This window comes from Schistocerca americana, chromosome 7 (assembly GCF_021461395.2).
Source record: "Schistocerca americana isolate TAMUIC-IGC-003095 chromosome 7, iqSchAmer2.1, whole genome shotgun sequence".
NCBI classification, from domain to species: domain Eukaryota; kingdom Metazoa; phylum Arthropoda; class Insecta; order Orthoptera; family Acrididae; genus Schistocerca; species Schistocerca americana.
In genome coordinates this window covers 108,669,268-108,684,530 of record NC_060125.1, presented here as the reverse complement: position 1 = coordinate 108,684,530, position 15,263 = coordinate 108,669,268, and the positions used below count along the sequence as shown (strand labels likewise).

The window sequence follows — 15,263 nt, the reverse complement described above, 5'->3', positions numbered from 1 at the left end:
TTAAAAATGGGTTGCAGAAAGGTAAGCCTATATTGACAGCATTTGTTGAAAGCTTCTGAAAGTAATAAATGGAATACACTCTTTGCAATTCTGAGGGTAGCAGGGGTAAAATATAGGGAACAAAAGTTTTGAAGAAGAGAAATTTCTTAACACTGAATATAAATTTAAGTGTTAGGAAGTATTTTCTTTAAGGCATTTGTCTAGAATGTAGCCTTGTGTGGAAGTGAAACATGGACAAACTGCAGTTCAGACCACAGAATAGGAACTACTGAAATGTGGTGCTGCAGAAGGACGCTGAATATCAGATGGGTAAATCACATTACTAATGAGGAGGTGCTGAACAGAATTGGAGAGAAGAGAAATTTGTGGCATAACTTGAGACTGGTTCATAGGACACTTGGAAGGACCACATCCTTCTTAAGATATGACTTACTTAAACAGGAGGATAGTGTTACGAATTCCTGTACAACAAAGGCTGAACCAAGATCAGTTAAAATAAATTTAAATGTCAGTCTGCAAGTCTTTCGACTTGGCACCACCGAGATAACATGTCAGTTTTGTTAGTTATTTCTTTAAGCTGGTGCTCATTTGTCTCAATGAGGCCAAGTAGACACCTTCCAGTCCTTTCAACAATAAAATAAACTGAGGTGGTCACTACAGCCAGAACTTAGGATATCCACGGTGGAAGTCAACATGCTAACCACTAGACCACTGACGCAGCATATCCTAAGGGAGTCAGTATAATAAATGACAAAAGGATCCAACCAAAGACTGCATTTATAAATCAAACTGGAACACACTCACTCTTTTAAATGGAGAATCAAAAAGTCAAAAAGCAGCCGAAATGGCTGTAGTTAGTGCCGGCCGCAGTGGCCGAGCGATTATAGGCGCTTCAGTCCGGAACCGCGCGACTGCTACATTCGCAGGTTCGAATCCTGCCTCGGGCATGGATGTGTGTGATGTCCTTAGGTTAGTTAGGTTTAAGTAGTTCTAAGTTCTAGGGGACTGATGGTCTCCACTGTTAAGTCCCATAGTGCTCAGAGCCATCTGAACCATTTTGGCTGTAGTCACCACAATCAAAGAAAATGTGTGTTGAGGTAAAACCCAAAAACTAACTTACTAATCAAAGGAATATTGTGGTGACATATGCAATGCACCACCACCACCATCGCCACAGTATAAGTCCAAATGGACTGCACCTTGTTGGCACCCCCACTGTTCCACATACACCAGCACCAATGTCACGCACTGCCTACATCATTACCCACATGATCATGGGAAGCTGATTTAAGACAGACAGCAGTTTCAAAACATTCTTATTCTTGTGCTCATCTCATGGTAATGACTTACATTATAGCGACTTTCCATAGATGCAATGAACTGTGCTGTGTTCCATTGACTCTGATCTTGATTCTGGTCTACAGATCAAATGGCTCTGAGCACTATGGGACTTAACTTCTGAGGTCATCAGTCCCCTAGAACTTTAACTACTTAAACCTAACTAACCTAAGGACATCACACATATCCATGCCCGAGGCAGGTCTACAGATCTCTGAGTCCCAGTCTGCTACACGTCTCTACTTATTTTTCGAACTCTAATTGTATCTGTGGCTGTCAGAGTGTACTCAGTTTTTAGGATTCCCTCCCATATAGACTGGCTACTCGGGGACAGCGTATCTGCAGTGACAAAAATTCCCTTGCTCAGTACACTGAGGGTCTCACCAAGGCCTTCACAGACAGGCACTATCCCTCAGACCTAGTCTACAAACATTTTCCATCACAACCCAAATCCTACCACCACCCCCCAAAGAACCGGCGACAAAGGAGTGTCCCCACTGTCACCCAGTACCACCCCGACTGGAACAACTAAACCACATCCATTACCAGGACTTTGATTACCTATCATTGTACCCTGAAATAATGGGCATCCTACCTGTGATACTTCCCACACCTCCTAAAGTGGTGTTCTGTCGCCCACCAAACCTAAACAAGATCCTAGTCCATCTCTATGCCACTCCCAATGCCAACTCCATGCCACACAATCACATCCCTGCAGAAGAGCAAGGTGCAAAACCTGCCCAATCCACCGACCCAGCACTACTTCTTCCAGGTCCATCACAGGTTTATCCTACCCCATCAGGAGAAGGGCCACCTGTGAAAGCAGCCATTTCAGTTACGAGTTCTGCTGCAATCATTGCGCAGTTTTGGTATGAGTACCAACCAGTTGTCCACCAGGGTGAACGGCCACTGCCAAACTGTGGTCAACAGCAAAGTAGACCACCCTGTGGCACAACATGCAGCGGAACATAACACACTTGATTTCAATGGCTGATTCCTTCCCCCCACCACCAGATTTTCTGAACTATGCAGATGGCATTATCTTTACAACACGTTCTGCGTTCCCCTAATTATCCCAGCCTCAACCTTCAATAACATAATGTCCCCAAACCCTCCACCCAACAGTTTCCAACCCTTCTGTCCTATAATCTCTTCCCCATTCTCGTCACTCCCCCCCCCCCCCCCCCCCAGCTTATTTGTATCCCCCTGTCTTTCTCTGCGCCTCTACTTTTTTGTTCCTTTTTCCCCCACGTCCCTGCCTCACAACCTCCTGATGCTGCACCTGTTGGCAGGCCAGTCCCTGCACACTCCACCAGACAGCATTCTGTCTAAGTAGCAGTCTGTCTTTTCCTACATTGTTAATAATAGTAATAATAGTAATAATAATAATAATAATAATAATAATAATAATAACCAGACATAACGTCTTGAGAAAGGAAAGAAATAATAATAATATAACTTCTCAAACACTAACAGGCATATTCCCGGGACACGCAGTGAATAAACATAGTGGGACGTGATGACCATGCAACACGTAACCCCTAATGACAGACGTTGAGTGTTTGGTGTAGGTAGCCGACAGGTATGTCTCAGGATATCACTGGAAAGTCGTAGGTCCCACTGGGGTGCCTTCTGACCAGGCTCTCACTGATGGCCACATAAATTGGTCCAGAGTTCTGACGGAGTGAACTGCCGATGTGTTGGCTTGTGCAGCCCTATATAGCCATGATGTAGAGGAATCCAGTTCCTCACACGAGACGCAGCAGAGTAAATTGGTCGCTGGCAAGGAGGACCTCTGGTGGGACTTGTTCTGGTGTCTGTCATCCTTGTTGTGATCCATGCAATCCAGGGAGGCAATGCCTTGTACATATCCAAATCTGTGATGCTTCCATGTCTGAGGGGTTCCCGATCCCGCAGGTGAACGGCAAGTACATGGCACCCTGCTCACTTCTTTTTGTATGTCAGGCCTAGTCTGAGGACTACTGAAGGGATTTTGGTACTGTCTTGGAATTCCCGGGATTAATATCTTGCCAGCATCAATATCGGTAACAGGCAAAATTCCTGGTTCCCAGTACAGATGTACTACATACAAGACCAAACAATTAAGTTTGTATGGAACCCTCAGTGCGTGAGTCCTACTGGCACTTAGCCACTTATTTTTAAGCTTCTTGTGATACTATCAGTCGTGCTCAGACTCCTCTTGGAAATTCCCACTAGTACCTATTTTCCACTACACTGTGCCATGTTAAATAAGTCCTTTTTCTTAGCAGTACAATAAAAATATGCCGGGTTTAAATCATGCAGATAAATTCTGTCAGGAAGCTAAATACAGAGTTCTAAGTGCTAAAACAGCATCAAATAAAACAAGAAGCTACTACTGTTGAGAAATATTAGTTAAGCATCAGGAAACAGCATATGAAAAAGTCATTTGTAATGTGCCCTGCATGGCTCAAATACTTGATGGTAGACAAAAACATTCTTTACAGCTTTGAAACATAATACTTAAAAAAAAAAAAAAAAAAAAAAAAAAAGTACTAAAAAATCCCTACCCCATGAACCATGGACCTTGCCGTTGGTGGGGAGGCTTGCATGCCTCAGCGATACAGATGGCCGTACCGTAGGTGCAACCACAACGGAGGGGTATCTGTTGAGAGGCCAGACAAACGTGTGGTTCCTGAAGAGGGGCAGCAGCCTTTTCAGTAGTTGCAGGGGCAACAGTCTGGATGATTGACTGATCTGGCCTTTTAACACTAACCAAAACAGCCTTGCTGTGCTGGTACTGTGAATGGCTGAAAGCAAGGGGAAACTAAAGCCGTAATTTTTCCCAAGGGCATGCAGCTTTACTGTATGGTTAAATGATGATGGCGTCCTCTTCGGTAAAATATTCCGGAGGTAAAATAGTCCCCTATTCGGACCTCCGGGCGGGGACTACTCAAGAGGATGTCGTTATCAGGAGAAAGAAAACTGGCGTTCTACGGATCGAAGCGTGGAATGTCAGAGCCCTTAATCGGGCAGGTAGGTTAGAAAATTTAAAAAGGGAAATGGATAGGTTAAAGTTAGATATAGTGGGAATTAGTGACGTTTGGTGGCAGGAGGAACAAGACTTTTGGTCAGGTGAATACAGGGTTATAAATACAAAATCAAATACGGGTAATGCACGAGTAGGTTTAATAATGAATTAAAAAAAATAGGACTGCAGGTAAGCTACTACCAACAGCATAGTGAACGCATTATTGTGGTCAAGATAGACACAAAGCCCATGCCTACTACAGTAGTACAAGTTTATATGCCAACTAGATCTGCAGATGATGATGAAATTGATGAAATGTATGATGAGATAAAAGAAATTATTCAGATAGTGAAGGGAGACGAAAATTTAATAGTCATGGGTGACTGGAATTCGAGAGTAGTAAAAGGGAGAGAAGGAAACATAGTAGGTGAATATGGATTGGGGCTAAGAAATGAAAGAGGAAGCCGTCTGTTAGAATTTTGCACAGAGCATAAATTAATCATAGCTAACACTTGGTTCAAGAATCATGAAAGAAGGTTGTATACATGGAAGAACCCTGGAGATACTAAAAGGTGTCAGATAGATTATATAATGGTAAGACAGAGATTTAGGAACCAGGTTTTAAATTGTAATACATTTCCAGGTGCAGATGTGGACTCTGACCACAATCTATTGGTTATGAACTGTAGATTAAAACTGAAGAAACTGCAAAAAGGTGGGAATTTAAGGAGATGGGACCTGGATAAACTGACTAAACCAGAGGTTGTACAGAGTTTCAGGGAGAGCATAAGGGAACAATTGACAGGAATGGGGGAAAGAAATACAGTAGAAGAAGAATGGGTAGCTCTGAGGGACGAAGTAGTGAAGGCAGCAGAGGATCAAGTAGGTAGAAAGACGAGGGCTAGTAGAAATCCTTGGCTAACAGAAGACATACTGAATTCAATTGATGAAAGGAGAAAATATAAAAACGCAATAAATGAAGCAGGCAAAAGGGAATACAAACGTCTCAAAAATGAGATCGACAGGAAGTGCAAAATGGCTAAGCAGGGATGGCTAGAGGACAAATGTAAGGATGTAGAGGCTTATCTCATTAGGGGTAAGATAGATACTGCCTACAAGAAAATTAAAGAGACCTTTGGAGAAAAGAGGGCCACTTGTATGAATATCAAGGGCTCACATGGAAAAACAGTTCTAAGTAAAGAAGGGAAAGCAGAAAGGTGGAAGGAGTATATAGAGGGTCTATACAAGGGCGATGTACTTGAGGACAATATTATGGAAATGGAAGAGGATGTAGATGAAGATGAAATGGTAGATACGATACTGCGTGAAGAGTCTGACAGAGCACTGAAAGACCTGAGTCGAAACAAATCCGTGAGTAGACAACATTCTACTGGAACTACTGACAGCCTTGGGAGAGCCAGTCCTGACAAAACTCTACCATCTGGTGAGCAAGATGTATGAGACAGACGAAATACCCTCAGACTTCAAGAAGAATAATATAATTCCAATCCCAAAGAAAGCAGGTGTGAAAATTACCGAACTATCAGTTTAATAAGTCACAGCTGCAAAATACTAACGCGAATTCTTTACAGACAAATGGAAAAATGTAGAAGCCGACCTCGGAGAAGATCAGTTTGGATTCCGCAAAAATGTTGGAACATGTGAGGCAATACTGACCCTATGACTTGTCTTAGAAAATAGATTAAGGAAAGGCAAACCTACATTTCTAGCATTTGTAGACTTAGAGAAGGCTTTTGACAATGTTGACTGGAATACTCTCTTTCAAATTCTGAAGGTGGCAGGGGTAAAATACAGGGAGCGAAAGGCTATTTACAATTTGTACAGAAACCAGATGGCAGTTATAAGAGTCGAGGGGCATGAAAGGGAAGCAGCGGTTGGGAAGGGAGTGAGACAGGGTTGTAGCCTGTCCCCGATGTTATTCAATCTGTATATTGAGAAAGCAGTAAAGGAAACAAAAGAAAAATTCGGAGTAGGTATTAAAGTCCATGGAGAAGAAATAAAAATGTTGAGGTTCGCTGATGACATTGTAATTCTGTCAGAGACAGCAAAGGACTTGGAAGAGCAGTTGAACGGAATGAACAGTGTCTTGAAAGGAGGATATAAGATGAACATCAACAAAAGCAAAACGAGGATAATGGAATGTAGTCGAATTAACTCAGGTGATGCTGAGGGAATTAGATTAGGAAATGAGACACTTAAAATAGTAAAGGAGTTTTGCTATTTGGAGAGCAAAATAACTGATGATGGTCGAAGTAGAGAGGATATAAAATGTAGACTGGCAATGGCAAGGAAAGCGTTTCTGAAGAAGAGAAATTTGTTAACATCGAGTATAGATTTAAGTGTCAGGAAGTTGTTTCTGAAAGTATCTGTATGGAGTGTAGCCATGTATGGAAGTGAAACATAGACGATAAATAGTTTGGACAAGAAGAGAATAGAAGCTTTCAAAATGTGGTGCAACAGAAGAATGCTGACGATTAGATGGGTAGATCAAATAACTAATGAGGAGGTATTGAATAGAATTGGGGAGAAGAGGAGTTTGTGGCACAACTTGACAAGAAGAAGGGACTGGTTGGTAGGACATGTTCTGAGGCATCAAGGGATCACAAATTTAGCATTGGAGGGCAGCGTGGAGGGTAAAAATCGTAGAGGGAGACCAAGAGATGAATAAACTAAGCAGATTCAGAAGGATGTAGGTTGCAGTAAGTACTGGGAGATGAAGAAGCTTGCACAGGATAGAGTAGTATGGAGAGCTGCATCAAACCAGTCTCAGGACTGAAGACAACAACAACAACAACAACAACAACAACAACAAACTAAAAAATCTCCTGAAGGGACAGGGTCATGCAATGCAGTCTTCAAATACAATAAGACTCAAGAAACAAACATTGAGGAAGACAATCAAGGAAGCAAGGAAATGATCACTCTGAGCATGCATAGAGACAGTTCTTTCATTATAAGCAGCACGAGATGAAAAATGCCAGGGTAAATGCTTGACTAAGACAACAGCTTCAGTACATTATGACAATAATATTATGAAAAGGATGGTTGCTACTCACCGTATAGAGGAGATGCCAAGTCACAGATAGACAGAAAAAACACTGCCAGAAAGTGAGCTTTCAGCCAACAAGGCCTTTGTCGGAAATGGAAAACACACACACACACACACACACACACACACACACAGGTGCGCAGACACATGCGCACTTGGAAATGCAACTCTCACACACGACCACAGTCTATGGCAGCTAAAGCCAGATTATGAACAGCAGTACATGATGGGAGAGGCAACCACGCTGGGTAAGGAGGAGGCTGCGGTGGAGAGAGGGACGGATAGCAGGATATGGGTGGGGGGCAGTAAACTGCTACTTGTGGAAGCATGCAGGAACAAGGTGGAGTGAGAGTAGGACAGCTAGGTGCAATTGTGAAATTAGATGGAGGGCAGAGAAAAGGGGCAGGTAGCAGAAAAGGAGAGAAGTACAAAGACTGGATGTGTGGGTGGAATAGAGGGCCATGTGGTGCTGGAATGGGAACAGGGAATGGGCTATATGGTTAAGGACAATGACTAACAAAGGTTGAGGCCAGGTGGGTTACAGGAACATAGGATATATTGCCGCAAGAGTTCCACCTGTGCACTTCAGAAAAGCTGGTGTTGGTGGGTGACATCCAGTGGATCCTCCCATCAAGCTGTGAAACAGTCCTTGAAATGAAGAACATTGTGTCGGGCGGCATGCTCAGCAACAGGGTGGTCCAGTTGTTTCTTGGTCACAGTTTGTCAAACTGTGGTCATTCATTCAGACAGCCAGCTTGTTGGTTGTCATGCCCACCTAGAACGCAGCACAATGGTTGCAGCTTACCTTGTAAATCACATGACTGGTTTCACAGGTAACCCTGCCTTTGATGTGATAGGTGATGTTTGTGACCGGACTGGAGTAGGTGGTGGTGGGAGTATGTATGAGACGGGTCTTACACCTTGGTATACTACAGGGATATGAGCCATGAGGCAAGGGGTTGCACAGGTGGGGACTCTCCCTGCAATATACCCAAAGTTCCTGTAACTCTCCTGGCCTCAACTTTCATTAGTCATTGTCCTTAACCATCTAGCCCATTCCCTGTTCCCATTACAGTATCACATGGTCCTCTGTTCCAGCACCACATGGCCCTCTATTCCACCGACACATCCAGTCTTTTTACTTCTCTCCTTTTCCACTACCTGCCCCCTTCCCCTGCCCTCCATCTAACCTCACAACTGCACCTAGCTGCCCCACCCGCTCTCCACATTGTCTCTGCTCACTCCCACAAGCAGCAGTTTACCATCCCTCATTCCTACCCTGATATCCCTCCCCCACCCCAGCCTCCTCTTTCCTTCCAGCCACCACCACCACCACCACCACCACCACCTGGTTGCCTTTTGCATCATACACTGCTGCTTGCAGTCTGGCTTCAGCTGCCAAAGATCGTGGTCATGTATGGGTGTGTGTGTCTGTGTGTGTGTCTGTGTGTGTGTGTGTGTGTGTGTGTGTGTGTGTGTGTGTGGGCGCGCGTGTGCACGCTCTCGCGCATGTGCATGTGTGGTATAGTTTCAGCAAAAGCCTTGTTGGCCAAAATCTCGCTTTCCGAAAGTCTTTTCGTTGTGCTTATCTGTGACAGCATCTTCATTATATGAAACTTTTCGTAACATTGTTACAGTCCATCCTGGAGTTTCCATTGTGGTATACTATGATAACTGAGAACTACTACTCCTTCACAGAAACAATGTATTGAACAAGAAAATCTACTTTTATGTAGTTACAGTGAGAAATTAGCCATAATTACAATACGGGTCGTTACACAATACTTTTTCGAAGCAAACTTAAAAAAGCTAGGTTGCTGAAAAAATCTGCAGCAACATTGTTTCTTCTCCTTCTGCAACTTAGGTAGTATCATATTCCAATGCCCTGACATATTAACTCACTGATTCTTCAATATGTCCTTCCAGGTTGCATTTCTCTTTGTCAATATTATTCATTGTTCTCATGTCTACATTATTTTCCCCCTTATTCTAATGATGCACAAACAGTTCTTACAAATACTAACAGGGATGGTAGTAAAAAAGATATACACACACACACACACACACACACACACACACACACACACACACACACACACACACACATTACCGCAAAAGCAGCAGCATTCATTCTTCAGTATGGGTGAATAGTATGGTTTTAGCACACCTGTGATTATTAAAAAATGAAATGCAAAGTGAAGACAGAAGTCTAGTATTATGCATGCATTACACACAGTTTCATATGCAAATGTTAACTGCAGACTATTATTTACCAGTTCTTAATTTTAATTTACCTGTACAGTTTGGGAATGGCATGAGCTGCAGTCTTTCTTACATATGGAGACATATCTGAAGCAGAGTCCTTTATTGCCAACATAACAATTGGTACAATCATTGGCACTCTAATGCTTGACAACACTCTCAGTGCACTGGCCCGTATCAGCTGGTTTGGATCCTACAACAGAAACTGTATTGATTTTCTGAAAATATTGAAGGAAATGTGCTATGTGGGAAAATCAAAGATCCCCAATTAAACTGGATGTGAAACTGTGGTTTTCTGAATGTGTTGGCTACAGATGCTCTCATTTCATTTTTTGCCTAAGTATGACGTGTGCCAGAAGATTGTAAAAGAATTCTGTGTCATTGTTGCATGTCACATATTTCTAGAGAAGAAGAAACTACCATTATTCTGAAACAAGTGCAAACATGGTGACAGCTCTGCTTAATTATTTCATACCGAGGACGATATGTGCGTTAATAAGCTGCTTAGTAAAATAGTCTTCCTTTATTTTCACTTATGTTTTACTTATTCATATCATTTCATATAAAACACTTCCAAGAGATGTAGTAGAAGTCAATAACCTCGATACTTTTTGTTGCTAGTTGTTGGAGTCTTCAGTTCGAAGTCTGATTTGATGCCACTCTTCACAACAATTTATCTTGTGCAAGTACACTACTGGCCATTACAATTGCTACACCAAGAAGAATTGCAGATGATAAACGGGTATTCATTGGACAAGTATATTATACTAGAACTGACATGTGATTACATTTTCACGCAATTTGGGTGCATAAATCCTGAGAAATCAGTACCCAGAACAACCACCTCTGGCAGTAATAACAGCCTTGATACACCTGGCATTGAGTCAAACAGAGCTTGGATGGCGTGTACAGGTACAGCTGCCCATGCAGCTTCAACACGATACCACAGTTCATCAAGAGTAGTGACTAGCGTATTGTGACGAGCCAGTTGCTTGGCCACCATTGACCAGATGTTTTCAATTGGTGAGAGATCTGGAGAATGTGCTGGCCAGGGCAGCAGGTCTAACATTTTCTGTATCCAGAAAGGCCCGTACAGGACCTGCAACATGCAGTCATGCATTATCTGCTTGAAATATAGGGTTTCGCAGGGATCGAATGAAGGGTGGAGCCACAGGTCTTAACAAATCTGAAATGTAACGTCCACTGTTCAAAGTGCTGTCAATGCGAACAAGAGGTGACGGAGACGTGTAATTCAATGGCACCCCATACCATCATGCCGGGTGATGTGCCAGTATGGCGATGACGAATACACGCTTCCAATGTGCGCTCACCGTCATGTCGCCAAACACGGATGCGACCATCATGATGCTGTAAACAGAACCTGGATTCATCTGAAAAAATGACGTTTTGCCATTCGTGCACCCAGGTTCGTCGTTGAGTACACTATCGCAGGTGCTCCTGTCTGTGATGTAGCATGAAGGGTAACCGCAGCCATGGTCTCCGAGCTGATAGTCCATGCTGCTGCAAACGTCGTCGAAACTGTTTCATGCAGATGATTGCTGTCTTGCAAATGTCCCGATCTGTTGGCTCAGGGATCGAGACATGGCTGCACAATCCGTTACAGCCATGTGGATAAGATGCTGTCATCTTGACTGACAGTGATACGAGGCCGTTGGGATCCAGCACGGCATTCCGTATTACCCTCCTGAACCACCGATTCCATATTCTGCTAACAGTAATTGGATCTCTCTCTCGACCAACGCAAGCAGCAATGTCGTGATACAATAAACCACTATCGCGACAGGCTACAATCCAACCTTTATCAAAGTCGGAAACTTGATGGTACGCATTTCTCCTCCTTACATGAGGCATCACAACAATGTTTCACCAGGCAACGCTAGGTCAACTGCTGTTTGTGTATGAGAAATCGGTTGGAAACTTTCCTCATATCAGCACGTTGTAGGTGTCGCCACCGGGACCAACCTTGTGTGAATGCTCTGAAAAGCTAATCATTTGCATATCACAGCATCTTCTTCCTGTCAGTTAAATTTCATGTCTGTAGAACGTCATCTTCATAGTGTAGCAATTATAATGGCCAGTAGTGTATAGAATAATGAAGGGGGGGGGGGGGGGGGGGGAAAGCAGCCTTTCCATGGGGGAGTGTTCATAAGATTCCAGATTGAGACAATATGAAGAGAGGTCCCAACCACAACCATCCTGCCCCTGCTCCAGGAGTAAGAAAAAATCTTATATCTGGAAATAAAAACCACTTTCCCAGAGGAAACTGAGGACCAGTTCAACCATCTGTGAATCATCTGCTAACATTAAAATTAAGGAATCTGCAAGACTATATGTAGCACAAAGGGCTAGAAGAAAGGGACATTCCACCAATATCTGGGATACGTCCGTCTGGCTCCACAACCACACTGATATGACCAACGCATAGACGGCATAAAACAGTGGAATTCTTCTGAGAGGAGCGTAAGGAAGAGTGCCAAACTGCAGTTGTCTCCTTGATTCTGCAGAATTTATTATTGTGAGCAGTAGCGCACCAGATGTCATTCACTTTGCAAAGAGAGATTTGAAAGAGAATCCGCATATCCGCAGTTGCAATCATGAAAGGAAATGGGGGGGGGGGGGGGGGGGGGAGACGTATCTGGTCCTCTAGCCAAACAGTCAGCCATTTCATTCCCTGGGATGCCCACATGACTTGGGACCCAGAGAAAGACAACTGAGCAGGCGGCATGGCCAAGGGAAGAGTAAGATCATGGATAGCAGAGACCAAAAGGTTATGAGAGTAGCATCAATCGATAGCCTGCAGGCTGCTCACTGAGTCAGTACAAATTGAAACACTGGTGAGGGGGCCTGAGAAACAAAATGGAGGGCTCTGTCACTAAATGGTGTTCTAAGCCAGTAGGAGACATGAAAACGTATCCCAGCTTATCTACTGTCTTAGAACCATCAGTGTAGAATATGGTGGCACCCTGAAAATTTGCAACGATGGAATGTACAAGACACACAGAACCACAGGGGCGACAGAGGCCTTAGGACCCTGGGATAGGCCAAGACCTATCCGATGGTCTAGGCACCATCCAAGGGAGGGTGTGGGAGAAAATATATAGGGTGCATTCCAGGGAGTGGAGATGGAGATCAAGGTAAAGGGAAGTGAGAGGAATTCCAACTGGCAATCCCACACATTGGCGGGGAATTGGCAAGTAGCGATTGCGTAAGCAACCAGGAGATGGCTCCATCGTATTTGTAGAGGGAGAGTCCCTGCTTCTGCAAGGAAAACTGTCAATAGGACTAGTGTGAAATGCACCAATAGGCAGATAATGGTGAAAAGGGTCAAGTATTTGCAGAGTGGAAGCATGGAGAGCTGCATCAAATCAGTCTCAGGACTGAAGACAACAACAACAACAAGTGAATCAAATTACTTTGAGGAGGCCTGCTTTCTGTTTTGTTCATTGTTGTGCTTTCATTCACTGTTGCAAAATGGTCAAGAAAAAAAGAGCAGTTTGGGACTTCTTTAATATTAAAGGAAAAGGTGTTGTTTGTAAGTATTGTACTCAAGAATACAAGCAAGGTAATTCAGTTAAAATGGAAAAGCACATAAAAAATGTATCAAATGCCCTGAAGGATTGAAACAATTTCTCACTGTCAGTAAACCAATACCTATACCATCAAGCCACAAAGGATATCAATCAGCCACTGTCAGTGGATGCACATTCAAATGTAGGCAAAACTACCCAAGGCCAAGCTTTTTCAACCTCGGCTGGTTTAAGTTCAGCTACATCTCCTTTCAAGTCATCAACACCACCTCCACTAAAGCCTTGGCCAAGTCCCCTACTCTGAACACTCTTCTAGTTCGGGATCTGCAACTACACCAATTTACAGCCCAGGTTCATCAAGAGGAATAACTGCATTTTTGGATCACATGGCTAACCAGACAAATGTAAGATTAAATCATTTAAAGCCTACTATTCTCTGATATGAGAATGGATGGTTTATAGTAGTCGTTTTTGTAGTCTATTATATTGTAGGCCTAAATTTTTTTGTGATTTTAAACAGTAAGAATGTTGTATGTATTCCATTGTATTAAGAAGGCAAATTACAAACCAACAGCCAAACTGGAAACTCTAGTGATTTTCCTTAATCCTATCAAAGAGATATATTAGCCTCTCCTAGCCTAATTATTTCCCACCATTTAAATACGACAAAAACAAAAGTAGGTTAGTTATAGTTTTGTAAAAACAACAGTTTGTTAACAAAAGCAGGTTAGTTTTTCTGACTGATCCCTCATGCTAACAGAATATAGCTTAACTTCTTTGACAAATAACTATTCTCGCCTTTAGGAGTAGTAGGTCTAGGTTGCAACTGCTCCTTCGAAACTCAAAACAGTTTACAATGTAGTGTGTCTCTTTTAGAATAGAAATATTTTAATTCTGTACACTGTGCGTGTAGCTGTCATATATTGATTATTTTTTTAACACTCTGGCGACCAAGCCCAAGTGTAGCTCGGGCCACGGCACTGCGCTCAATGGACCACGCCTGAGTCCAGCTCAGGCTGCAATGTTTAATGTCATACAAGCCTACTGTCGCTCGAAAACAACTCGTTTCGTGTGAGAACATTGTATAGACGTCTGGCTGGCTGTCCCTTGAATGTGCTGCCCTCTGTTGTCAGGTTCTAGAATTACTTAGAAAGAAACAGTAGCGAACTCTGGCGCCTGACTGAGCCTTTGTGTGCTCGCATTGTCATGTTCACATGCAGTTCAGTTCAGTTTTATTGCTGTCTGTGATCCTGCTATAATGTTTATCGAGTGATCAAGAAATTTTAGAGGCACTGGAAGAAGAAATATCTGAGTGCGAACAGTCTGAAGAAGATTCAAATTCAGGTAAGCTACAGACTGATGTAACATTGTTGTTTCTAGTACTATTGCTTCAGTTACTGGCAGTGCAATCAGAATAAGTTAAATTTTATTTGTCTTCATCTTGCATATATATATTTTTTTTTTTTTTTTTTTTTTTTTTTTTTTTTTTTTTTTTACTACAGACAAATCTGATGACGAATACACTGAATTTTGAACAACTTGCAAGAGACAATGTTCTTCTGCTATAACACAGACTTCTGCTCCACTACAGAAGAAACAGCAGTCTTTGCAAACGAAATCAACAGATACTGATTTAGGTTGGAGATTCGAGGACCTACAGCCTCCTTTGCCACAGTTCTCCGACATAACTGGAGTAAGAGCTGCAGTTGATGAAAGATCCACTCCACTTGATGTGTTGTCTACTTTCTTTCCACATTCTATGATGAAGCACACAAAATCAGAAACGAACAGGTACCGTATTTACTCGAATATAAGCCGCACTTTTTTTCCGGTTTTTGTAATCCAAAAAACCGCCTGCGGCTTAGAATCGGGTGCAAAGCAAGCGGAAGTTCTTAAAAATGTCGGTGGGTGCCGCCACAACTTAGTTTTGCCGTCGAATATATGTAGCGCTACACAGGCATGCTTTGTGGGCACAAAGATAAATACTGGCGCCAAAACCTCTGCGTCAGTAAATAAATTTTAAAAAAAAGGTGGA

At 42.8% G+C, this 15,263-nt stretch overlaps 1 protein-coding gene across 1 annotated transcript in view; it reads right to left on the bottom strand.

Annotated features, from left to right (window-relative positions):
- The window catches only part of LOC124621877 (AP-3 complex subunit beta-2), a 224,259-nt gene that overhangs the window by 156,360 nt on the left and 52,636 nt on the right, over positions 1–15,263 (bottom strand). The window contains exon 4 of the mRNA XM_047147343.1: positions 9,713–9,873. Coding sequence (XP_047003299.1) covers positions 9,713–9,873 — 161 coding nt within the window. The remainder of the gene's footprint in view (positions 1–9,712; positions 9,874–15,263) is intronic.